A 26,959-nucleotide genomic window follows, 5' to 3' on the forward strand; every position below is an offset into this window, starting at 1 on the left:
TGCCTTAAAGAGCTACAAGTAGAATTACCATTTGATCCAGCAATCCCATTACTGGGCATCTACCCCAAGAAAAAAAGACATTCTATAAAAAAGATATCTCCACTAGAATGTTTATAGTGGCACAATTCACAGTTGCAAAGATGTGGAAACAACCCAAGTGCCCATCAATACCTGAGTGGATTAATAAAATGTGGTATATGTATATGCCATGGAGTTCTACTCAGCCACAAAAAACAATGGTGATCTAGCACCTCTTGTATTATCCTGGATAGAACTGGAGCCCTTTCTAGTAAGTGAAGTATCACAAGAATGGAAAAACAAGCGTCACATATACTCACCATCAAATTGGTATTAACTCATCAACACTTATGTGCACTTATGGAAGTAACATTTATTGGGTGTTGGGCAGATGGGAGGGGGGCGGAGGGGATGGGTATATTCACACCTAATGGGTGCGGTGCACACCATCTGGAGGATGGACACATTTGAAGCTCTTGATTTTGGGTGGATCAAAGGCAATATATGTAACCTAAAGATTTGTACTCCTGTAATATGCTGAAATAAAAAAAAATACAAAAAAAGAAATAAAAGAAGGTAATTCATTAGTACTAATGTTATTGAAACATTATGAATAATAATTCAGATTTAAAAAATTTTTAAATTAAGCTGGCATGGTGGCTCAGGCCTGTAATCCTAGCACTCTGGGTGCCTGAGGCGGGAGGATTGCTTGAGGTCAGGAGTTCAAGACCAGCTTGAGCAAGAGCCAGTCCCTGTCTCTACGAAATATAGAAAAATTAGCCATGCATGATGGTGTATACCTGTAATCCCAGCTACTTGGGAGGTTGAGGCAGGAGAATGGCTTTAGCCCAGGACCTTGAGGTTGCTGTGAGCTAGGCTGGTGCCACAGTATTCTCACCCAGGTGATAGAGACAGACTCCACCGAAAAAAATTTTTTTTAAAATTAAAAAAATTACCATTTTTATTAGTCTCTACTATACTTTGGTGGGTAAATATTCTTGCCAGTTACTAATGGCACTTACAATTTTAAGTTTTAATGAGATTATATGGATAATTGAAATTTGTATCTTTCTGATACGAGTCCTGTTGCTACGAAAACTTCATTTCTGTTATCTTTAGGAAATGATTTGTATACTAAAATTGTCAGAGAATTGAAAAGCAGGGTGCTTAGTGAACATTTGTAAAATGTATTTTTAAACATTTAATGCTGTTACTTTTTTTTTTTTTTTGAGACAGTCTTGCTTTGTTGTTCAGGCTAGAGTGCCTTGGCATCAGCCTAGCTCACAGAAACCTCAAACTCCTAGGCTCAAGTGATCCTCCTGCCTCAGCCTCCCAGGTAGCTGGGACTACAGGCATACACCATGACGCCCGGCTAATTTTTCTGTTTCTTAGTAGAGATGGAGTCTCCCTCTTCCTTAGGCTGGTCTCGAACTCCTGAGCTCAAGTGATCCTCCTGCTTCAGCCTCCCAGAGTGCTAGGATTACAGGCGTTAGCCACTGCGCCAAGCCATGCTATTACTTTTAAATGCATTTGACAGTTTTTCTATTATAATTTAAGTTAATATTTAAAAGTAAGAGTTTTATATTAGTTATTGTTTGGTACCTACCATGTTTTAGGCAATAGTAATAGATATTATGCATTCATTATTTTAGCTAATCCTCACAATAGCCTTGTGAAACATTATTATCTTGATTTTTTAATTGAGGAAACTAAAACTTAAAAAGGCTGAATGGAACATAGGTGGTATATGACAGAATGAGGATTAGGATTCTCCTTGCCTACCTTGAGTGTTAAGCTGTTTGGAATTTTTGAATGATGAGTTTTGGAAAAATCACTGATAGTCTAAACCACTGTTTCTTGAGAGCCATTTCCAAAGTCTATTGGATTGTATCAGTCTTGCTCTTTCCCCTGTTAGGCTACTTTAATAAGTGTTTGAACACATAACAGATCTATTTATGGTATTTTCTGTTTTTAAACACTTGAACAATAGAGTTTTAAACCATGGTTCTCTGTTCACCAGGAAAGTTTTCATTCATGGAGTATTATATGAAAGTTTGCTAAGTTAGTGTATAATAGACTGTGAGCTATCAGAAAAAGAAGCCTGAGGGTTTGCAGTTTTATATAGCTATGCGTTTGCTTCCTCCTGGGTCTTGGAAGATAGCCTATAGTGAGCAGAGGAGGGTCATAATATGTTTTGCAGTTTTGTGCACATATTTGAAACCAAATTTATCAGGGGTTCAAAATGATATTGATAATCTATGTCTCTCATGGCCTTTGAGGGGTGGTCCCAGGCAACTGAAACTGATACATGTCTTTTCTTTGTGTTTACAGATCTTGCCTATTTACTGCCATTCCCTAGTGTATGTTCATCTGGATATACCATTGTTTTTTTTTTTTTGGCAAGGATAATGGACTATTTATAGCTTTTTTGAAGCTTATCTATGACAATGAGCATGACCTTGTGATGCCTCAAGTTTCTCCTTCTGTGCAAGATAGATTTTTTTCATTGAAATTTTAGGTGGATAAATGAACTAATATCCTTTCAGGTATTACCAGGAAAATCACAGTCTATATTCAACTGTGCCATGGGTGGTGTTCCTCCCAATTTTTCTATTACAGTTTATTTGATTGCTACTGTTAGGACTCAAAAAAGAACAAGTATCTTTATATGAAATCTCTAATCGTTCTTGCAATTTTGTTTAATACTAAGTAAGCTCTTAAATAGTGAACAGTTTAAAAACAAATGTTACAACATATACATTTAGATGAATGTTGTCCTTAGAATAGGCACCTTGGCAGAGTATGTGATTACTTTAATAATATTGGGCTTTTATCAAAAAGTATTTGGAATTCTCCTCAGCATAAGCTTACAGACTGTCAAAGAATAAACATTTGCTACCATATTGAAAAAATGTTTAAAAGCTTTTTGGTTACAGTGGATTACTGAATATCTGCATCTCATTTTGCTTCTTTCTGAAACACTATAAAAATGAAAATACAGGGATTAAAAAATGTAGTGTACCCATTAGGACAAGGAAAGTTGGCAAGGAGTTAGAAGAGTGGAAAGTGACTAAGCAGACCTGAGATAGCTGAATCCCAAACTGGTCATGGGAATAGCTAAGAAGTAACCTTGTTTACACAACCTATCCTCAAAAGCCATAGGAAATTATAGCACCAGATACCTTTGGAACCAAGCATGAATATATTTAGGTCTTCTCTTTTACTTTATCTCATTTGATGGCTGTTCTTTTCTCATCCTGGTAGAAGTTTTGAGGTTTATTTTATGTAGAGGTTAAATAGAAGATCTCTGTATTGGGATATTTCATGCACAGTTCAGGAAACAGGTTCCACATTGAAAATTTGGGGATTATGTTATAATATACTTACTGAATATAGAATACTGCAATTTACAGCCTTTATCCTCTACTTGTCTCTCAAAATCCTGGCAGCCAGACCATTTCCCTTCTAAACAAGAGATTAGAAGGCTCTTGTGAGCAATCTGACCAGCGCAAGGGAAGGCCCTAAAGATGCTGACTGTGCCAATTATCGATTTATTGCCTCTGAGTTCCAAACCTACCATTCTTAACTCTTCCTTATGATGCTGGAGTTGGCCTCTGCAAACCACATTTCTTCTTTGTCAGCTGAATTTATGTTAGGCTCTGCCAATAAAGGGGTACAGTAAAGAGGATACTACTGGGCTGGAGGAAGAAGAGATACGGTTCTTTCTGTTTTTGTTACAGTGGCAGACTGCTCTGCAGGTAGTTGGTACCTGCAGTATTTCCCATGTAGACCTTCAGCTACATTTTTCCTCACTGAGTAGTCAGTGGATAGCATATTTTTGTAGTAGTCTACTATTTCTTCATATATCTGTATCTTAGCCTTTTGGGACCCGTTCTCTGAGTTGCTAAGTTTTTTTTTTTCTCCTCATTTACTTTTCTCTCAGCCTTAAGTGTGGTGTTTTTACTCTGTAGTTGCCACCTCTATTCTATCCTAGAGTTCTCCTTCACATTTTCAGTTTTTTACCATCTTTTACCTATTTAACAATTCTTTACATTAAATTTTTCCTGTTTTAATGATTAGTGTATTTTCTGTCTCCTGACTGTACTCCACTTGATACTGTGATGTCAGGGTTTCCACAACAAATGATACAGCCAGATCTCTGTATAGTCAATCATAAGGTCAGCAATGTTCTCCCATGTATTTGGAGCTTCCAGTTAACTTTTTATTTCCTTTCCCTTAAGTATGAGCCAACAACCAAGGATACAATATATTTGAGGATGCTTCTAATGTGAAAGATGGCCACCCTCTACTCCCCCTCCCCCTAAAAAATAGGAAATGGAAAAGAAAAATCAATTTGTGGGACACAGGCTGCATCGGGTGAAGAAAGATTACTGTAAATATCCACTGATAGATAAAGGAAGATAGTGTATCTATGAAACAAGAACTGGATACTATAAAAAGCATTCAGACAACAGAAAAGAGCTCTTGGAAATTAAAAACACCATAGCAGGAATAAAAATCTCAATAGGAGGGTTGGAAGATAAAGTTGAGGAAATTTCCTAAAAAATAGAGTAAAAAGACAAGTCAGAAAATTAGAGACGATAAGAAAATTAGAAGTCAGAGAGAAAAAATATGGCGGAGTGGAGGTAACCTCCTAGATTCCTGCTCCCAGAGAGAGAGGCGTAGATCTCGGTTTGCTACACATGAGTGGATCTCTCCCCCACCCCCGCAAGAACAGCCTTGTGAATTGATGGAGAATCAGCGTGGGAAGCAAAAAGCAGGAAAAAGAAAAGGTGAATGAGAGATAAGATCTCGAATTCTGGGGAGTGCGAGGCAAACAATAGAGAGTAGAGCGTGGGACTGCTGCGCCCACCTGCGCCCACCTCACCAGCGAGTGAGGTGGGATCAGTCCCACAGAACGTCTTGCTTCCCCACTGACCTCCACACTCCTCAGACAGGGATCTGCCTGAAGTTGGTGCAAAATCACTGCGGGTGATGTGGGGCTCCGTGTAGAGGAGACATTAGCGGGAAGCATCTTAAACTTCGTGAGCTCTGTACCAGGACTGCACTGGGTGGTGGAGGGACTGGTCTGGGCTACCGCTGGAGGCATTTAGGAGACAGGTAAATTGCCTCTACCACTCAGCGGGTCCAGATCCATGGAGGTGAACACTAAATAGGGGACTCTAACCTGGAAACCACCGTGGGCTAATAGGCCCGCTCAGGAAGAGTGAGAGCTCCTGCTGGACAGGTGTGAGGTTGTGGGAGGGTGACATAAAAGAGTCAAGGGGGCATCATGATGTCTCAGCCCCCTGACCCGGCACCTGCCAACCCCTGAGCAGTTGCCCCCCAGTGCTAGCACTCTGTGGGCCAGCAGTCACCATTTCCAGGGTGCAAAACCCAGTGGCTGCAGTGTGATACGGGAGGCTCTCTTCCCCCAGCTTGGGGACTCTCGCAACAAGCTCCACCCTTACACGACCTGCAGTCAACTAGCCAGACCCATTTTGATGTGTGAACTCTGAGTGCTTCCCCAGTCATGAGAGACTAACACCTCCTGGGGACTTACAGGTGTCGGGGTGGGAGGGGGGAGGCTATAGCCCGCAGGACTTGCAGGACTTGCAGGACTTGTACTGGGCGGACTGTGGCACCACTCCCTCCCCCTAGCCAGCATCTTTCTAGCTGAAAGTGGTAGGCGCCACCTCTGGAGGTAGGGAGAGACAAGAAAAGCCTCTCTCTCTGCAACTAGCGTGAATCCACGGGGGCCCTGGCACAGATTAAAAGTTGACAGCCCAGTGACTTTACTTATCAGACTGGTTTTGATCATCTGGTCAGATCAAAACCCTGGGGCTGGACTCTTGCCTCCGGTTGGCTGCCAACAGTGGGATCCGCAGCCAGGGAACAAAAACCCTGGCAAGAGGCCAAAACAGGCTCCCCAAGTAACCCCTCCCACCAGGAGCAGCCCGCCAACTGTGGTAGAAGAACCCTGAACAACACATAAGCAGCTCCCCCAAGTGACAGAGCAAGCAAGTATAGAAGCGCACACATCCAGGCTGTTAGGCAGCAGCTGCGAACTGCCTTGCCCCTACAGCATCTACTGGAATAGAGCCTGCACACGGCTGTTATTTTCCAAACGAAAACTGAAAGGTGGGAAGCAATGACTGATCCAGATGGGAAGGACTCAGCAAAAGAACTCTGGAAGTATGAAGAATCAAATGGAAAACACACTCCCAAAGAGGAACACCAGCTCTCTAGCAACGGACATTAACCAAATTCAGAACACTAAAATGACAGAAGAAGAATTGCAAACATGGATCGTAAGAAAACTCAATATATGTAAGAAAAAATGGATAACCAACACAAAGAAACCAGAAAAAAAAATCCAGGACTTGAAAGAAAAATTCACTAAAGAAATCGAAATATTAAAGAAAAATCAAACTGAACTCCTGGAAATGAAGAATTTATTCAGGGAACTACAAGAAAATTAGAAGTCAGCTTCAAGAGGTTTATCATTTGGTGGAGATTCAGAAACATAGAACAGAGAAACTGATGTATAGAAATTCACTATGAAATAATTCAGGAAAATTTCTTAGAATAGATTTCCCAGAATGGAAGGACGTGGGTTTCCAGATAGAAAGGGCCCAGGAAGAACCTAACACAAATGAATGAAAATAGATTCATGTCATTGTGAAATTTCAGAATAGTGGGACCAAGAAGATTTGACAAGCCTTCAAAGACAGGAAAAAGGATGCCAGATACAAAGGATCAGGAATGAGAATGACCTTGGATTTTAGGTATGAAAGCTAGAATACAGTGGAGCAGCGTAAAATGATTTTTAATACAGAATTTTATAGTTCTAGCCCTAACCATGAACTAAATGTAAGAGTATAGGAAAGATATTTTGACATGTGGAGGTCTCATTTTTCTTCCCATGTAACTGTTCTCAAGAAGCTTCAATCTAGGGGATATATTTCTTCAAACCAAAGCAATAAATTAAGGAAGAGGAAGACACAGGATACAGGGAAAATCCAGCACAGAAAGGCACTCTTTAATCCTTAGGATGAATGAGCACCAAATATAGAAGATAATCAGGACAGATTAGAGCTATGTGACTCAAAGGAGAAACAGACATATTGAAGGCCATCATCACCATATTTCTTGCCACCATTGCATCACTTTTTAAATCTGAGGACAAAATGCTCAGTTGAGCTTGGCCCAGATTTTTGCCTGTACTTATTTTGACCAAGTTCCTGCACTATACTCCTTGCTCTGCTGCCTGTATCAGCTGAGAATACTGATTTTACCACTGTAAGCCAGTGTGTAGAGTGCCACTAGTCTGAAGAGTCTATATGAAAAAGAAGTGGTGGGAGTCTTAGAAAAGCACTACATCTTAAGGGGAAATAGGTAAGTATAAGCAGGGAGGCACCCTTTGGAAATGTGGTAGTGAAAGCCTATGCAATGGTAATAGGAGCTCTAGAATTAGTTTTATTTTAATTTGGAGTTTTTCTCTATGTAAACACATTTTGCGATCCATAGTCTTCTCTGACATATAGTAATGTTGAAGGCATAGATTATGTATGACTGTATTTGCCCACTTTTTTGGTCTATATGGCTTTTTGGAGGCTGTGTATGTCTGTCTCTCTAATTGAGTCACACAACTCTAATTTGCCCTGATTATCTTCTACAACCTCTTCCACTTGGGGCTAAGAGGAAGTCACCAATTCTTTTACTGTTAACTTTTATGCATTTTTATGTTTAAAGTATGCATGAAGTATGCATGTGTGTATGTGTATTGTATGTTATCTTAGTTCATTTAGGCTGCTAAAACAATACCATAGCCTGGATAATTTATAAACAGAAATTTATTTCTCAGTTCTGGAGGCTGGGAAGTTTAAGATCAAGGTACCGGCAGATTTGCTGTCTAGTGAAGACATACTTCCTAGTTCAATCATGGCTATCTTTTTGCTCTGTCCTCATGTGGCAGAAGGGAGCGAGGGAGATCTCTGGGGTCTCTTTTATAAAGGCATTAATCCTATTGATAAGGGCCCTGCCCTCATGACCTAATCACTTTCTCAAAGGCCCCACATCCAGATACTCTCACATTGGGGATTAGGTTTCAACATATGAATTTGTAGGGGAACACAAAACAGTCTGTAGCATATGTAGGCAGCTTGTAGTTGTGGGATTTGTTTTTATTTAGTCTGACAATTTGGATTATTTAGTCCATTTGTACTTAGTTGTTGCTATATTAGGTTTAAGTCTGTCATCTAGGGTTTTTTGTTTTCTGGTAGAGATTGGGTCTTCTTGCTATGTTGCTTAGGCAGATTTTGAACTCCTGGCCTCAAGCAATCATCCTGCTTCAGCCTCCCAAAGTGCTAGGATTACAGCTGTTATCCACCACACCTGGCCTTATATTGTTCTTTGTTTTTTCTTTGTGCCTTATTTTGTTTCTTGACTTATCCTTTCTTGCCTTCCTTGAATTAAGCCAACATTTTTATTACTCCATTGATTCTCCTCTATTAGCTTTTTTGTTTTACAGTGTTTTATTTTTCTCTTAGTGGTTATCCTAGAGCTTAAAACATTCTTCCTCGATTTATTAGAGTCTACATTAACACATTGACTGCCACACTTAAAAAAATTTTTTTTTTCCTTGGGGCCACAGTGTTTTATTACAAAAATAGAAGAAAAACTGTGAAAACAAAATGATCCTTTTCTAATTTAATGAAAAAAAATTTCTTTATTGTTTTCTGTGTGTGAGTTATATGCAACTTGAAAAATAGTCCACATGGCTCCCAAGGTAGAGAGATATGTGAGTTACATACCCTTCACCAGGCCCTGGGCTCAAAACTAGCATGAGTTAAGTACAGCTCACATGGCATTTAATGTGTTAATTTGTTCTTTCACCAGTACCAAGAATGATTTAATTGCATTTACCACACTCTTGCCTTTTGTGCTACTGTTGTTATATATTTTACTTCTATGTTCATTTCTTTGCTCACATTTTTTACCCTTTCCAGTGCTCTTCTTTTTTTCCTACTTTTACATGGTTCCATACGGAATCATTTTTTTGCCATCTCAGGTATACTTTTTAGTAGTATTTCTTTTAGTGCTAGTTTGCTGCACATTGTTTCTGCTTCTGCTTATGTGACTTTCTTTTAAATTTGTCATCATTTTTGAAAGCTGTTTTCCCTGGGTATAGAATTCTAGGTTAATGGGTATTTTCTTTTAGCATTTTAAAGATGTCACTTAGTTAATTTTTGACTTCCATAGTTTCTGTTGAAAAGTCACCGTGAGTGATGTTATTTACTTCTAAAGATAACGTATCTCTGTTCAGCTGTTTAGCCTCTCAGCTGCTGCTTTCTGCTAGGTTTCTTGGAGCCCTGCCCTGCATGCCAGTTTAAGAATTGGGCAATCTCAAGAGTGGAGATTGTATACAGAATTTTGGATTTACTGTAATTTACCTCTTTCTGGGATTTTGTTCCTGAAAGGCTCAGTTGCTTTGGTATCCCTCAGTATCACCATTTTTCTCCATATGTCAATGAGCTGACATTTTCTGCTGGGATGCCCTCAGGGAAAAAGTCAGGTGACTGAGGAGCTCACCTCAATGTGATTTCCTTCTCTTGGAGATTGGAGTGTCTTGAGTCCTGTCTAAGATAGTTGCTCTCCAATGCGCTTATATACTTGTTTCATGTATTTTGTTCAGCCTTTTTATTTGTCCAAAGCAAAGTGTCAGAACTAGAACCAGAAGTACATAAGCATGTTTTAATTTTAAAAGAACTTAAAAATAGCTTGATCAGTGTCAGTATTATTGAAATTGTTTTATGGCTCTTTAGAGTGACTAATTTTAAGGGAATGATAACTCATTTGGAAGGTAAATATTCTCATTTTTTAACGTACATTTATTTGCTAGTGATTATCTTTTGTACTTACAGCTCATATATGAAGATTTAATATAGCATTAAATTACACAAATACACAAAGTTATTCTTTACACTTTTCAGTGAAAATAATAGAGGATTTTTGAATGTAGACTTTTTGAATAATTATGTTCCCCTCATTTTGGGGCTGATTTCTCTTATAAGTTTTTTATTTTTGCAAGTGGTTGGCACTGTCTTTCCTGCCTATTACTAGTTATATAATTGGAAAAGAGATCCAGAATTGGGTGGGCTGTGCTTATTTTTATTGATGGACTAAGAGGAGAAAACGCCCGTATTTTTAAAAAGTTATAGATTTTGTTTTTGACTCTTGAATTCACAATTGTATACTTAAATGATCTCTAAATTGGATCCTCCTGCAAGTCTTCACAAAGAGCCATGATTTTTTATTAATTTTAAATCATGATGATCTTCTCATGGAAGAGAAATTGTGCTTGTGTTCTACCTGTCTCTACTTCCTGTGCAGCTGTTGGCCAGGGGTTGGGGGTAAATAAATTTGCATTTTTCCTTTTGTCAGTGTGGAATATATGTTATACCTTTAAAATAAAAAGCTTGAAACTTCTTGTCGAAGGGTACTTTTTGTTGGACTGTGTTTGGTGCTTTTGATCTGGCTTGATTGGTTTGCCCCTAGAATCTTTGTAAAGGACTGCTGATTGTTGGCTGTCACGTGGCTTGATCTATATAGAGGCTTCATTCTTTTGGGCTAACACTACTGACACTGTTCTGTAGCCTCTCTGTCAGTAGCAATTGTACGGGTACTGTTGGCTTTTTGGGATAGCCTCACTTGCATTGGTTGGCTGGCAAGGACACTTCATAATCTAAATAAGAATGCATATTTAACAAAGTGGTATTTAGCATTGTTTGAGATTATAGATGTGAAAACACCTACCACAGAGCATGGCACAAGGGTAGATGACCACCATTTTTCTCTGCATGTTTAAGGAATTGTAGCTTCCACATAAATTCATCCTTAATATATTTATACCCAGGACCCAAAATGTTTTCCCAAATAGATTTCTCACTTAATTTGTATTTCCCTTCTTATTGACTTGCTTGTCTAACCTAATGGGATTACATTTTTTAAAAAAGTTTCCTTTTTTTTTTTTTTGGAGACAAAGTCTTGGTCTGTTGCCTGGGCTAGAGTGCCATGGTGTCAATCTAGCACACAGCAACCTCAAACTCCTGGGCTCAAGTAATCCTGCTCCCTCCACCTCCTGAGTAGCTGATACTACAGGTTCCAGCGGTGGGGGGCGGGTCTCGCTCTTGCTCAGGCTGGTCTTGAACTCCTGACCTCAGGGGATCCTCTAGAGTGATCTTCCTGCCTCAGCCTCCCAGGGTGCTAGGATTGTAGGTGTGAGCCACTGTGCCTTTGAAGTAACTTTTTGATTTATATACAAAGGTGTATTTGGCATGACCAATCAATGGAAGGTGTAATCCAGAGTTAAGTTGATAAATGAAACCCTGTACCTATCTCATTTCATTCTCACTGCAGATAATTTCTGAGCACTTACTTAGTGATGGTAAGCACATATAAGCTCTGGTATGCTTCTTTCCTACTTCTATGACAATTATCTAATATTCTCAGTTTCTTCTATTTTCTTGTACATTAATTACCTATAAGCAGTATGTAATTTCTCTGAATTTTGTTATCTTTGAAAGTAGAGTGAATCCCCTGTCTTTCTAAAATCTGCATTTGCTTTTTGCTCTTCAGCCTAATGTGGATATTTTTTATTTAAAACATTTTTTCATTTCCTTTGTGGACTAATTGCTTAAATAAAACATACTTTGAATAACTCTCAAATTCTAAAATCTCTAGTAATTTCAGTATAAAATAGGAATTAACGTTACATCTTAATTAGAAATTTAGTTTCATTTATTCCCTTAATTTTTAATCATACTTAGTAATAAATGGCATTTTTAGAATCCCGGTTTTTGATATTTTTAATGTGGACTTTTTGGATATATTATTGAATTTCCTATCTTTATATTTTATTTTAGATGATTTTATAATTTTTAGTAAATATAATCAATAAGGTTTAAGTTGAAATGCAAATGTGTCATATTTTTCAGTCATCTCCATTAGGATTATAATGTCTGGGTGAAAATAGTTTTCACAGCATGCGGCTATAGGTGCAGTTAATATTTTAGAACCTTTGGTTTTACTTTTGGTTTTTCTACTTTACTTTTTTGTTATTTTGTTATTTGTCATCTTATCTTGAGGCCCTTGTACAAATAAGTTGTTTTTTTAAGTGAGATCATGATTTGCATCTGTATTATAGTTTCTAAGTTGGAGTACAATCTGTGTTTTATTTTGCTTACTTAGTCCTAGTTCCGTTTTGGCTCTTTTCAGCATAGAACTTTTCTTTTTTTTTTTTTTTTGAGACAGAGTCTCACTCTGTTGCCCAGGCTAGAGTGAGTGCCGTGGCGTCAGCCTAGCTCACAGCAACCTCAAACTCCTGAGCTCAAGCGATCCTCCTGTCTCAGCCTCCCGAGTAGCTGGGACTACAGGCATGAGCCACCATGCCCGGCTAATTTTTTCTATATATATTTTTAGCTGTCCATATAATTTCTTTCTATTTTTAGTAGAGGTGGGGTCTCGCTCTTGCTCAGGCTGGTCTCGAACTCCTGAGCTCAAACGATCCGCCCACCTCGGCCTCCCAGAGTGCTAGGATTACAGGCATGAGCCACCGCGCCTGGCCAGCATGGAACTTTTTAACTTATTTCTTGTGTGGGTGAATTAGATATTATAAAGAATTTTTGTAAACCTAGTTTAGAGGAAACGCACTTGGATTTTTGTGAGACTTTGCACCTGGTAATAAAATACATAGACTGAGAAAATAAGCTTGTTCTTTTAGGCCAGTGTATGTTTTGGGACGTTAAATCAAGAGACATTTTAATTTATATTGTCTCTCATATCCCTGATTTACTTTCTACATGTAGTTTATTTTGATGTAAATTTTACTTTAAGTCATAAACAAAAGACCACCAGTGGATGAATAACTCTAGATAGCATTTTGTATGACAGTGAGTTAAAAGTCATTTGAAATAGAACTATGGTTAGAAGCATGAGAGATTCAGTGGTAGTGTTTTAAGAATGAGGAGATTGTGGGTAAAGTCATATTTGTCATGCAGATAGTTTAGGCTTTATCAGTGATCACTAATTATGCATGGGTTGTATGGTGAAGAAATCATTTCTGTTTAATGTTGGAAGCGTTACTTCCCATGGGTGTGGGGGCTCTTCATGCTCATTTACTCTGGTTTTAAGTTTATTGATTGTAATTTTGTTGTAATAGTAAATCTTCTCTGTAGTAGTGCTTGTATCAGTATTTTACTAGTGATAAAATAGGTGTTCAGGAAGTCAACAGAAAAGAAGCCAAACTTTGTAAAATAAAGAGGTTTAGTCTGAGCCAAATTTGAGAATCATGGCCTTGCCCAAGCCTTGCCCAAGAAGCCTTGAACAGTTGGACTCGCTGTGGTTGGGTTACAGTTTGGTTTTATACATTTCAGGGAGACAGAAATAGCAGGTAAAATCATAAATCAATACATGGAAGGCATACATTGGTTTGGCCCGAAAAGGTAGGACAGCTCCAAGCAGAGGCTTACAGGTTATAGGTGGGTTTAAAGATTCTTTGACTTGTAATTGGTTAAAGAAATGAAGCTTTTTGTCTAAAGGGGTGGAATGTTTTAAGTTAAGATAAGGAAGTCTGTTAATCAGAGATTAGCCACCAGATGTATACGCAGCCTCAAGTGAGTTGTTATGTAAATTGAGGACCTGCAGGTTTGTCTTGAATAGCCTTAGGACTGTTAATGAGTTACAAAGGATATCTACAAGAAGGGAGGGGGACATGATGAGGTGTGTGGGACCTCCCTTCTCATGGCCAGTAACTCAGCTTTAGGGTATTTCTGGGATACCCTTGGCCAAGAGGAGGTCCATTCAGTCAGGTGAGGGGGGGAGTTTAAGATTTTATTTTATTTCACAAGAAGTATGTAATTTCGGTCCCTTAAATTTTCTTAGAATCAGCATCATTATATTAAGAAACTTCAGATTTCAATTAATTTATTTCATGAGACCAGTCTCCTCCGGGGAGGTTTAGAAATAACATTTTACAGTGTTATTTAGCAGACATAACATATTAGTGTATATTGCTCCCCTGTCACTACTCCCCCCCCCAGCCCCCAGCAATAATTGAGTTATTGCAATATGTCACATACTGTGCATGGCACTTTACGTCTGTCTCCTCTAATTTTATTAACAAACTTGTCGGGTAAATATTATTATCCTATATATTACACCTTCATTCATTTTTTCAGTTCAATCGCCAAATATGTGAGTGTCAGGTTGGCAGTCAGTTCTTAGCTCTTGGTGTGTTCTTGGCCAAAGAATGACCAAACACACTGATAGCAAGGCCAGTACAAAATGAAGTTTATTGCGGAAGAGCAAGATAGGTTTACAAAGCAAGAGCAAGATACATTCACCATACCATGAATGAGCCCCCTGTTGTAACAAGAGGCCCTGGTTATGGTCTGGGGTCCTGTTTCATATTATTTGGATTGGGCCCTCCTCATGGTTCAAATGTCACCATTGAACCACTTTGATGGACAGTTAATGACATGCTAATTACCCTTAGGTTACTCTAGGTCATTTTTCAGACCCTATTATGGCTGAGCTGTCTGGCTCACTGGCTTGGGAATTCCCTGCATTCTTTTGTAGATTGGCAGGACTTTCTCTTTCCCCCATGTGTGGCAATTGCCCAAGGCAGTACCAAAGCCAGGCACCGACTTTAGTCCCTAGCAGAGCCTTAGTCCTTAGGAGAGCTGGAGTTCCCTATCTACCTAACATGTCTAATGTAAGTGAAGCATTCTTTTAGCTACTGGGGCACAGCTATATAAGAATAAAATAAAGTCCCTATTTTCATCAAGAAGAATAAGGAAAGATAAAACAGGTAAAGGGAAATAGAGTGACTGTATGTGGGGAAAACAAGGGGGGAACTTCTGTCTTCTGTATATTCATATAGGATCAGTAGGGCCTTTCTGAGAAGACAACATGTAGGCAGAGAACAAATGGAAACGAGGAAGCAATCCTGTGGTTCTGTAGGGGCGGAGGGTGGGAGGATCAATCTAGGTATATGGTACAAAAAGTATAAAAGACCTGTGGGAGCCTGCTCAGTGAGTTGAATGAATTGCAGGGAGACTAGTATGGCTGCAGTGGAGGGGTGGGTTAGGGGGGAAGCAGAGAGAGTAGTGGGAGTTGAGATCAGCGGAGGCTTTGGATTTTACTTTGAAATGGGATGCGGTTGGAGAATTTTGAGCAAAGGAGTAACTGAGGGTCAAAGAGTTATGCTTTTGGAATTTGAAGACAGTATCCAAACTTTTCTAGTAATTCTTACATTGTAAAGTTTCATTGCCAGACATTTTGGGTAATGTGCAAAAAATTATGTTTCTCACAACAGTCCTGTGAGTCACATGTCTCTACCTTAGAAATTAGAGAGTTGTAGCAAGTTATTGAAGAAGGGAAGAGCTGGTATTTACAGATGGCATAGAAGACCTGCCTTTTTGGAGGCAATACTTGTTTAGCATTTCTTAGAATTCAAATCTAATCATGTTATTATGACTCAAGTCAAAGGCATACATAGTTGATTGCCTGAAGGAAGTAGTCTTTAAATTATAAACTGTGGTGTTGTAAGAATGCCTTCCTCTCTTCATTTAATTTTCTATACAAATTTATATCTGAAAATTTTGCCTTGGTCTTAAGTTCCTAGTAGTGATCAGACCATCAGGTGTTTACTTACTATTTGGGAAAGACGTTGAATTTTTTTTTTTTTTTTTGATACAGGGTCTCACTCTGTCACCCAGGGTAGAGTGCAGTGGTGTGGTCATTAGCTCAGTGCAACCTCAAACTCCTGAGCTCAAGTGATCCTTCTTCCTCAGCCCCCAAGTAGCTGGGATTGTAGGCATGTACCACCATGCCCAGCTAATTAAAAAATTTTTTTTTGTAGAGATGGGGTCTCACTATGGTGCCCAAGCTGGTCTTGAACTCCTAGCCCCAAACCTGGCCTCCCACAGTGCTGGGATTACAGGTGTGAGCCACCATGCCCGGCATGTATTCTTCAGTTAACTGCATATGGTGGCATTGAAATTGATGAGGATTCAGAAAATCTGAACATCAAGAGGGATTTCACTTTCTTTGCTAATATTCTGACATCTTAGAAAGTTAAGATATAAATGATGAAAATGAAAGGGGATAATACAGTTGTAAAAGCACACTGTCCAGGGTTCTTGGATGATGGGTAAATTGACATTTAAAAGATGCTTTATTGTTACTAGCTCATTAAAAGTGTATATTTCCTGTTGACTTATAATGATTTTGGAGACATTTTAGTTGTTTCTTTGAGAGAAGAATTATGGTTATGAATTAAGGGTTATGAATTTTTTTTGGTCAATGTATAAGAGACATAAAAACAATGAGTCCTTCTTTATTCGTCTCCTCTTTGCTTTCCCTCACTCTCTTCTATTCTTCTCAGTCATGAAATGGGCACATTTGGCTAAATTTGTGCAGAGTTTTGCTTTTAAGAAAAGGTAGCTGGGCATGGTGGCACATGCCTATTATCCCAGTGCATTGGAAGACCAAGACAGGAGGATCACTTGAGGCCAGGAATTTGAGACCAGCCTGGGCAACATAGCAAGACCTCATCTCTACAGAAAATAAAAAAATTAGCGGGGCATGGTGGTGTGTGCCTGTAGTCTTAGCTACTCAAGAGAGTGAGGTAGGAGGATCACTTGAGCCGAGGAGTTCTAGGTTACAGTGAGCTATGATTGTGCCATTGCACTCTAGCCTGGGTGACAGAGCGAGACCCTGACTCAAAAAAAAAAAAAAAAAAAAAAGTGATGGTTGAAGTTCAGTGAACACAATTCTTGTGACCCTTACAATGGTGGCAGCCCATAGAGATGGTAATATGGTTTTGAAGATCAGTGGTTGCTAGGGTTGGGGAAGAGGATTGACTATAAGGGAGCATGATATCACATTTTCATTACCATTATATTGTGTTAAATGCATCAGTAATATGTATTTAAAGTTCCTCAGTGTATTTTTATGGCTTGATTGCTCATTTCTTTTTATTGCTGAATAACATACCATTGGATGTACCACAGTTTATTTGTCCAGTCACCTGTTGAAGGACATCTTGGTTGCCTCTAAGGTTTGGCAGAAGTTATTAATAAAGCTGGTGTAAACATCCATTTGTGGTTTATTGTGTGGATGTAAGTTTTCAGCTCATTTGGTTAAGTATCAAGGAGTGGATTTCTGGATCATATGGTATGATATGTATGTTTGGTTTTGTATGAAACCACCAAACTTTCTTCCAAAGTGCCTGTACCATTTTGTATTCCCATTAACAATGAGTAAGAGTTCCTGTTGCTACACATCTTCACCTGCTTTTGGTGTTGTCAGCGTTCTGGATTTTGGCCATTCTAATAGGTATGTAGTGGTATCTCATAGTTTTAATTTGTAATTCTCTAATCACATAATGATATTGAGCATCTTTTTGTATTCTTATTTGCCATCTGTATATATCTTCTTTGGTGAGGTGTCTGTCAAGGTCTTTTACCCATTTTTAAATTGGGCTGTTTATTTTCTTATTGTTGAGTTTTAAGAGTTCTTTGTATATTTTGGATAGCAGTTTTTTATCAGATATGTCTTCTGTAAATATTTTCTCCCAGTCTGTGGCTTTTCTTCTCATTCTCTTGATGGTGTTTTTCACAGAGCAGAAGTTTTAATTTTAATGATGTCCAGCTTATAAATTATTTCTTTCATGGATTATACCTTTGCTGTTGTATTTAAAAAGTCATTGCTGTACCGAGGGTCACTATGATTTTCTCCTATGTTACCTCCTAGGAGTTTCACAGTTTTGCATTTTACATTTAGGTCCATGATTCATTTTGAGTTAATTTTTTTTTTTTGAAATAGGGTCTCACTATCACTCTGTTGCCTGGGCTAGAGTGAAGTGGCATCATCATAGCTTACTGCAGCCTCAAATTCCTGGGCTAAACTGATCCTCTTGTCTCAGCCTCCCAAGTAGCTGGGACTACAGGTGTGTGCCACCACGCCTGGCTATTTTTAATTTTTTTGTGGAGCTGCGCTCTAGCTATTGCCAAGGCAGTTCTAGAATTCCTGGCCTTTAGTGGTCTTCCTCCGACCTTGGCCTCATAAAGTGCTAGGATTATAGATGTGAGCCACTGTGCCAGCCTTGAGTTAATTTTATTTTTACTAGTATAAAGTCTGTTTGTAGATTTATTTTTTGCATATGAATGTCCAATTGTTCCAGCACCATTTGTTGAAAATGCTGTCTTTTAACCATTGTATTGTCTTTGCTCTTTTGTCAAAGATCAATTGACTATATTTATGTGGGTCCATTTCTGGACTCTCTGGTTCTGTTGATCTTTTTGCTTAATCTTTTGCCAATACAACACTGTCTTGATTACTGTAACTTTATAATGTTTTGATTGCTTTTATTGAGGAGAGGCTTTTTGGAGAGTCCTCTGCCATACTTGTGATGTCATTTTCTATTATGTTTCTAAAGATACTGTAAAGTGTCACATTGATAAAGTTATCACAATTTTAAAAAATAAATGAAGAAATTGAGATTCAAGGTATAAGATTAGTTAATGAAATTTATTATTTCAGCTGTTGTACTCAACAGAAGCAAGGCTGTCTCTTCTTTTATTGTTGTTATGTTTTCAGGTGAAGAAAAAGTTGGTTCTTCATAGCTTTGTTGTGAGACTTAAAGGTTAATACATGGAACAGGCTCTCAACAATAAGCTCTCAATTAAAATTAGCTATTATCAGCAGTCTCGTTTTTCTTCTTTTCTTCATCTCCCTCTTTCAAATACAACTCTTGGCTCCTCTCTTACCCACTGGAGCTGCTTCCTCTTAAAACCTATTAGAGAAACTATAGCAAAGCTCTGAAAATAATAGATCGGAATTGAGAAAAATTGGCAGTAAAATTTTCTTTCTCTGAATATTGTTTTTCATTGTGTAAGTTAAACTTTGGATAGTATGCTGTGTGTGTGAATGCTAAAAAAAAAAAAAAAAAATAGATCAAGAGGAAGATCTGCATCAGCAGGGATGTTGACCTTAGCAGCTGGAAGGCAAAGAAATGAGAGTAGTGTAGTATACTGCATGGGAAATTGATTGAGACCAGGAAACAGAAGGTCTCAACTGTATTACCTGTTTGGCACAAAAAAAAGCAATATAATTTTAGCATTTCTCTGCCCCAACACCTTTATCTGAGAGTTTTTGTGCTGTTTAATTACATGTCTTCTGAGATCTTTTCTAATTTTTTGTGTCTCATTCAGTTGCAAGGCTTTATGCATTGTAATGAAAATTGGGAATGTCACATTCATCATAAGACTGTTCTGTTTGGAATAAATTGCTATGACAACTCTAGATCCTAATAAAGCAACAGTTGGTGTTTTAAAGAAAGATTTGCATTCATATATTTTTTCTAAAAATACTGTTATGTCTCTTACAGAAAATGACAACAATATGATTTTAATATCCTTTTGTGATTTGTTTTAGGTTGGTACAGAGGAGTTTCAACAAAGAAGCCAAATGTGAAGGTAATGAAAAGTTTATTGTTACCTTTTCTAATGTAGGAAGGAGGTGTCTAGTATGTTTGATATGACAACTACACTTATTGGTCCATCTTTTACAGTAGCCACAATTATTCTTTACTTTACAGAATTGCATCAGCCTCTTCTCTGTCTCAGCAGTATTAAAATGGTTTTTCTAAAGGACAAAAAATGCAAGTATGGTCATAGCTGCAAAGCTTATCTTGAAAAAGCCGATTTAGGGTTTTTAATATTTTTTCCTTCAAGTATTTGGCAAAAAGTAAATTGACTTATTCGTAGGCCTAGTCCTGTGGAGCCACATGATTAGTTAGATGAATTTATTTCTAAAATACAAAATGGAAAAAATTTTCAAATAATATCCAATTAGACATTTCTCTATTGATCATAATATCCTTGTTCAAATATGAATTTAAACAAAAGTTATTAGTACAGAATACTAATTTTATGTACTAGATTTTATGTACTTGATCTATTATAATTAATATTAATTTTATCAAACAAATATATATATTATAATATATATATTTTTTGAGATAAGGTTTTACTCTGTCACCCAGGGTAGAGTGCAGTGACACCATCATAGCTCACTGCAGCCTGAAACCTCTGGGCTTAAGTGATTCCTTTTCTCAGTTTCCCGAGTAACTAGGACTACAGGTGTGTACTATCATACTCGGCTAATTTTACTAATTTTTGTAAGATAGGGTCTTGCTATGTTGCTCAGGCTGGTCTCAAGCTCCTGGCCTCAAGCACTCCTCTCACCTTGGCCTCTCAAAGTGCTGGGATTACAGGTATGAGCCACTGCACCCAGCCCCCAAATATATTTTAGTTAGCAGTTATAATACAGTTAGGAATATTCTTTTCCAGTAATGCATTTGTAAAAAATTCTTTCTGCCTACTCTTTCATATAATTAATACTATCTGCTTTTCTTACATGTTTCTGTAGTGTAATATTTGATGTCTTATGTCTTTTCTTATATAAGAAAATATCAAAATTATCTTTTTATTAAAAAAGGCTGGGCGCGGTAGCTTGCGCTTGTAATCCTAGTACTCTGGGAGGCCGATGAAGGATGATTGCTTGAGCTCAGTTTGAGAGCAGCCTGAGCAAGAGCGAGACCCCATCTCTACTATTAAAAAAAAAAAAAAAAAAAAAGAAAAATTAGCTGGGTACAGTGGCATACACCTGTAGTCCCAGCTACTTGGGAAGCTGAGGCAGGAGAATTGCTTGAGTCCAGGAGTTTGAGGTTTCAGTAAGCTATGATGACACCACTGCACTGCCTGAGCAACAGAGTGAGACTCTATTTCAAAAACAAAAAACAAAAATTCAGAGTTCTAATCACCAGTTTTGGCAGTATAATTATTCAATTTGATTAGTTTTGAAGGTAATGATTATAAGGAAACAGTATTTTCAAATTTTAATGCCTCCTAGCCAGCGTTTCTCATTCTTGGTATTGTTGACATTTTGGACCAGCTGAGTCTTTATTGTGGAAGACTATCTTGTGCAGTGTCAGATGTTTAGCAGTATACATGGCCTCTACCCACTAGATGCCAGTAACTCCCTCTCCCCTAGTGTGGCAGCAAAAAAGGACTCCATTGCCAAATGTGTCACAGGGGCAGAAATGCCTCTGGTTGAGAACCACTGCTCAAAGGTAATTTTTGTATTTCTAATTTTGAAACATACTCAAGAATGCTTGTATGGGGAGAGTTTGTATTTTATTTTTTAAATTTTGATTTAAAATATTTGAAAAGTTAGAACTTGAATAAATGAGAAATCTGAGAAATGAATAGAAAGTTGTAATTTGTGATACTGCAAGCTATTTATTTATTTTTAGTAATATTTGTGATCTTGGCCACCCCTACCCCCACCACCTTGCTTCCAATACTAGTATTTTAAGAATCAGTGTGGAGATTGTGGCTACTGAAATTCTTGTTTATTTGTGATTAAATTATCAAACCGAGAGAGAGAGAGAGAGAGAGAGAGAGAGATAGATACTGTGTGGCTTAAAAAGCACAAATACCCTTAGACATGAATGACAATACTCTTAAAATATTAAACATAATTGTTTTGATTATCTATTGCTGTACAACAAAAGTACGCCAAAATGTAGTGGATTAGACTAATACTCATTTTATCTCTCATGATTCTGTGGCTTAAACTGGGTCAGCTGGGAAATTACTTATTCTGGTACCTGTGGCGTCTGGGGGCTCAATTGGCAGGAATGTCCAAGAACGTTTACTCACATGTCTGGCATCTTGGCAGGGATTGCTGGAAGGTTGTCCTCATTTGGACTACCAGGATAAGTAAGCTTCTGCATGTAGTCTCTGGGTCTCTCTCTCTCTCCATGTGGCTTCTCCACATGGCTTCTCCAGCAGGGTAATTAGAGTTTTATTTTAGTACTCATTCAGAAGTACTGAGAACTTCATACCTAGTTCTAAATTCTCTTTCCTACAACAAAAGTATTTGGACTCTGTGGGAGAGGCCATTTTATGATTAGTCTTAGTAATGGTTTGACAAATTAATCAAAACGAGGAAACTAAATCATACTATTCTAAACAGTGTTAGAGCTCTTTTTGTTCTATCAGACTTCTTTAATTTCTTCACTTTGGGCTTATGTGGTACTACTGAGATTGTGTATTTTGGTATTATCAACTCCATTCTAGAATCTTAGGTTATTGTGTTGTTTATAGCAACATGTACCTATATGCCTGTTAATAGCTTACATTTGTATTCTTGAGCTTAAAAAAATTAACACTGAATTAAATATTAATATTAATTAATACATTACTATTAAATATTAATAACTGAATTTCATCCTGTGGCAGTGACATTTTGTGAAACCAGTTATTCAGTGTTTGTAAGGGTAACCATTTAGTGATACCATATGCTTAAAATGCTACAAAAATAAATACATCCCTCTATATCTTTTATTTGTGTTAATATTATAGTCATACGAAGTAAAATTTTCTATAGGTTTTTCATAGCTGTTAGTGGTTAAAGAAAAATAAAATGATGATTTATCGAAGTATATGATTGGCTATGTATGATTTATACTAATAATGAAGTAAAACTTGAAATACCTCAAATAAAATATCTGAATTAGAGATACATGACGAAACATTTCTTCTTATAAAATGGTTTAGTGCCAAATCTCGCCAAGCTTAATCTTTATTTTCTGCTTTAATAATTTGTAGTAGGCTGGGCACGGTGGCTCACGCCTGTAATCCTAGCACTCTGGGAGGCCGAGGCGGAAGGATCGCTCGAGGTCAGGAGTTCGAGACCAGCCTGAGCAAGAGCGAGACCCCCCGTCTCTACTAAAAAAAAAAAAAAAAAAAAAAATAGAAAGAAATGATCTGGACAGCTAGAAATATATATAGAAAAAAATTAGCCGGGCATGGTGGCACATGCCTGTAGTCCCAGCTACTTGGGAGGCTGAGGCAGTAGTATTGCTTGAGCCCAGGAGTTTGAGGTTGCTGTGAGCTAGGCTGACGCCACAGCACTCTAGCCCAGGCAACAGAGTGAGACTCTGTCTCAAAAAACAAACAAACAAAAAAAGATAATAATTTGTAGTAAAGTATAACATTTAGAAGGAAAAACTGGGTGATTATGAAATACTCTTTCAGTTATGTATTTTCACGACTGCATATTAAAATTAAATTATATAGTATAAGATAAAATAAAATTAATTAGTATAATTAAATTATAAATTTATATTTATAATTATATATAATTTATATATATAATTATATATAATTTATATATAATTATAAAATTATATAATAAAAATAAATTATATAGTATAAGAAAATAAAATTATATAGTATAAGAGAAGCATGATAAGGAAATGCATTTTACTATATTTTATACTAAGAATGATAGTTTTTTTTTTGTCTTGCATTGTTTTGAGGACTTTATTTTTGCAGCATACACTTGTAGGATAAAATTTAGTGTGGTTTTACAATTTTAGAGACCAAAACAAGATTTTGAGACACAGTGTTATCTTTTACTGGTGAAATATCATGTTATATATATATGTTAGGGTCATCAAAATATTAACTTTCTTAAGAACATACATAAAAAATTAAAGAATAAGAGAATAAAATAAAATTAAGAAAAAAGGACAACAGATATTTGACTTCAATTTTGTGCTTTTTATAAAACATGCTAAAGTATAAAAGAAGAAAATTTAGAATTTGTATTTACTTAAATTTTGTGGTTTCAGGATCAGCTTTTATACAGTAATTGTCAATAGGATGCCTAGAATTCCATGAGATAGGAATAGGGCCTTATGCAATGTTTTGTACAGCAAAAAATTGCAAGACCTACTTAGGGAATGGTAAATAGTCGAAGCAGGTGAGGGCATAATACAGGAGAATGATGAATGATAAGGCCAGAAAGGTAGATTGGGCCCATATTTAGAGTTTTATATACCAAAGAATACAAAGAATGCTAAGGAATTTGCACTTTGTCTTTCTCGCATTAGGGACTCTATCATTTAAAAGAGGTATAGATTAACTATTCACATACAGTATAACTATAATATAGGGTTTATTGGAGAAACAGCACCTGTTAAAGATACATATTGAAGTATTTATGGATAATTTCTGAAATTTGCTCTAAAATACTACAGTGGGTAAAAATGTGCGTGGGGATAGTTGGGTCAAGGTTGACTAAATGTTGATAATTATTGAAGCTGAATGATGGCTTTATGAAGAATCCTTATACTGTTGTCTAACTTTGTGTGTATTTGAAATGGGGATAATATTACTTATCCCCTTATGAATAATCAATGAATTTATATGAAGCCCTTAATCCAGTGCTTAGCACATGATAAGAACATGATAAATAATTACTTCTTTTGCTATGTCAACTATTACTATTAAAGCATAGGTTTGGAAATGAGACTGTAAAGACTACCAACACCTTGGAGGTCAGAGAAAGAACTAGCAAAAAGTCTGATAAATGGAGGTCATAGTTGGTGAAGGAGAAGAACATTTTTTAAAAACGGAGTAATCGATGATTTCATGTACTATGGAGTAGTCTAGCAGAATGCAACCTGAATAGGGGCCAATGTGTTTGACAATTAGAAAGCCATTCATGATTTTTAAGAGAATCTCATTTAATTAGATGGTGGTGACCGAAAGCCAGAGGCTAATGAGTCATAAAGAGAAAAGACAGAGAAGTTACCACAGTAAGTTGTAGGTGAAAAAGAAGGAAGAAACTGCAGATCCTAGGAAATATAAGGTTGTAGTGGTGATTTTGGGAGTGGAAGACTGATGAACATTTTTTATTTGATTTTTTAAATTCTGGAAAATGCCAATAATTTATAATGCTTTAAAACAGTTCAGTGGTTGCCTGCAAATAAATGTTGAAGAGAGGAATGGATTACAAAAAACTATGAGGAAACTTTTGGGATTGATGGAAATGTTCATTGTCTTAATTGTGCTCATGATTTTACTTATGTGTATGTGTGTGTGTATATATATATATATATATATGTCAAAAACATTAAATTCTGTACTTTAAATATGTGAGTTTATGGTAAATCAGTTATATCTCAGTAAAATTATTTAAAAAATTGTTTTTACAACAAACTCTGAAGATGTGGTTTCATGTTCACTCTGAAAGTTATTTTATTTTCTCAATTTACTTTCTAGCTGTGGTATGTTCATTTTTACACAGATTTGGTCAAATGCCAGGTCATAGTGGAACCTAATCTAATGCTTTATTTTTTAAATGAAGGGATGCTCTAGGTATCATCAATATTAGTTCTCCTAACTGAAAACTTTTTGAAAATTGACTTTTACCATTGTTAACGTGTATTACTGAGAGTTTGTGGATTTGTGATCAGGAATTTACCTGATATCCATATTTTAAGTGTACTCCATGGATAGATGCCTTATGGTTAGTGTGTTTATGTTGTTGTAGTTGGGGGAGAAGATGGTGGGAGCTGAAGGGAATGAGGGTTAGGTGATATTTTGTGTCAGGTTTATTTGTTGTTGTGTTTGGAGGTTCCAAAGACCACCCCCAGGTTTGAAGATTTGCTATAAGGATTTACAGGACTCAGCATATAGTTGTAACACAGCTATGAATTACAGTGAAAGAATACTAAAAAAATTAGCAAAGGGAAAGGGTGCATGGGGTAAAAGTTTTAGGAAATCAGGCTCAAGCTTCCAAGGATCTCCTCCCAGTAGATTCATGTAGAACATGCTTAATTCCTCCAGCAGAAAGTTGTAACAGCACGTGTGAAACATTGCTAACCAGGGAAACTTGTTCAAGACTGAGCACTCCGAGTTTTTATTGAGGGCTAGTCAGGTAGACAGCGTCTGTCTAGCATGAAACAAAACTCCACACTCCCAGAAGGAAAGGAGATGTTCAGTTTAAATCATATTGTTTTTTTTTTTTTTTTTTTTTTTTTTAATTTCAGCTCATTATGGGGGTACAAAAGTTCAGGTTATATATATTGCCTATGCCCCCCATCCCCCCGAGTCTGAGCTTCAAGCGTGTCCATTCCCTAGACAGTGCTCATCGCACTCATCACATAGGTGTGCACCCATGCCCTCCCCCTCAACCCCCCCAGTCAGAACTTCAAGCGTGTCCATTCCCCAGACAGTGCGCATCACACTTATCAAGTAGGTATACACCCATCCCCTGTCCCCCATCCCCCCCCAGTCAGAACTTCAAGCGTGACCATTCCCCAGACAGTGCGCATCGCACTCATCAAGTAGGTATACACCCGTTCCGGCCCCCCAGCCCCCACCTCTGTCTGATACCCAATTGGTGTTATTCCCAAATGTGCACCCAGGGAAACCAGTTTGCTGGTGAGTACATGTGGTGCTTATTTTTCCATTCTTGGGTTAAATCATATTGTTGATACAAATAGTTAGAGACAATAAATCATTCTTACCAGTTAATGGCTGGAACCTTCCCAAAATTTTAAGTTTATATTTAACTATGAGAGTTTCACCTGGTTCCTGTTTTCACCAGCACTTTTCATTTTGAGACTTTTTAATTTTAGCCATTCTAAGTGATGAGCCAGTGGTGTCTTGTGGTTTTAATTTTTATTTCCCTGACAACCAAAGGGTTAAACACCTTTTCAAGTGTTTATTGGCCTTTCACATCTCTTTTTTTCTGTAAAGTGTGTTTTTGCATCTTTCACATGTTTTTTATTGGCTTGTTTTCTTAAGTTGTATAAATTCTTTATTCTGAATACAAGTCCTTGGTAAATATATTCTTTAAATGCATGGCTTGCCTTTTTATTTTCTTAATGTTGTGTTCTGAAGATATTTTAATTTCAAGGAAGTCCAATTTGCCATTTTAAACTTTTTGTTTATGGTTGGAGCTTCCTACATTTTATCTTCATTATGTTTGTCTAACCCATTTTCTTTTG

General features: G+C 37.2%; 1 protein-coding gene across 1 annotated transcript in view; it reads left to right on the forward strand.

Moving 5' to 3' along the window:
* Positions 1-26,959, forward strand: part of DOCK3 (dedicator of cytokinesis 3) — a 599,641-nt gene that overhangs the window by 117,300 nt on the left and 455,382 nt on the right. Inside the window, exon 3 of the mRNA XM_069473668.1 lies at positions 19,522-19,562. Within this exon, the coding sequence (XP_069329769.1) occupies positions 19,522-19,562 (41 nt within the window). The remainder of the gene's footprint in view (positions 1-19,521; positions 19,563-26,959) is intronic.

The sequence above is a fragment of the Eulemur rufifrons genome, chromosome 7, assembly GCF_041146395.1.
Source record: "Eulemur rufifrons isolate Redbay chromosome 7, OSU_ERuf_1, whole genome shotgun sequence".
Classification (NCBI taxonomy): domain Eukaryota; kingdom Metazoa; phylum Chordata; class Mammalia; order Primates; family Lemuridae; genus Eulemur; species Eulemur rufifrons.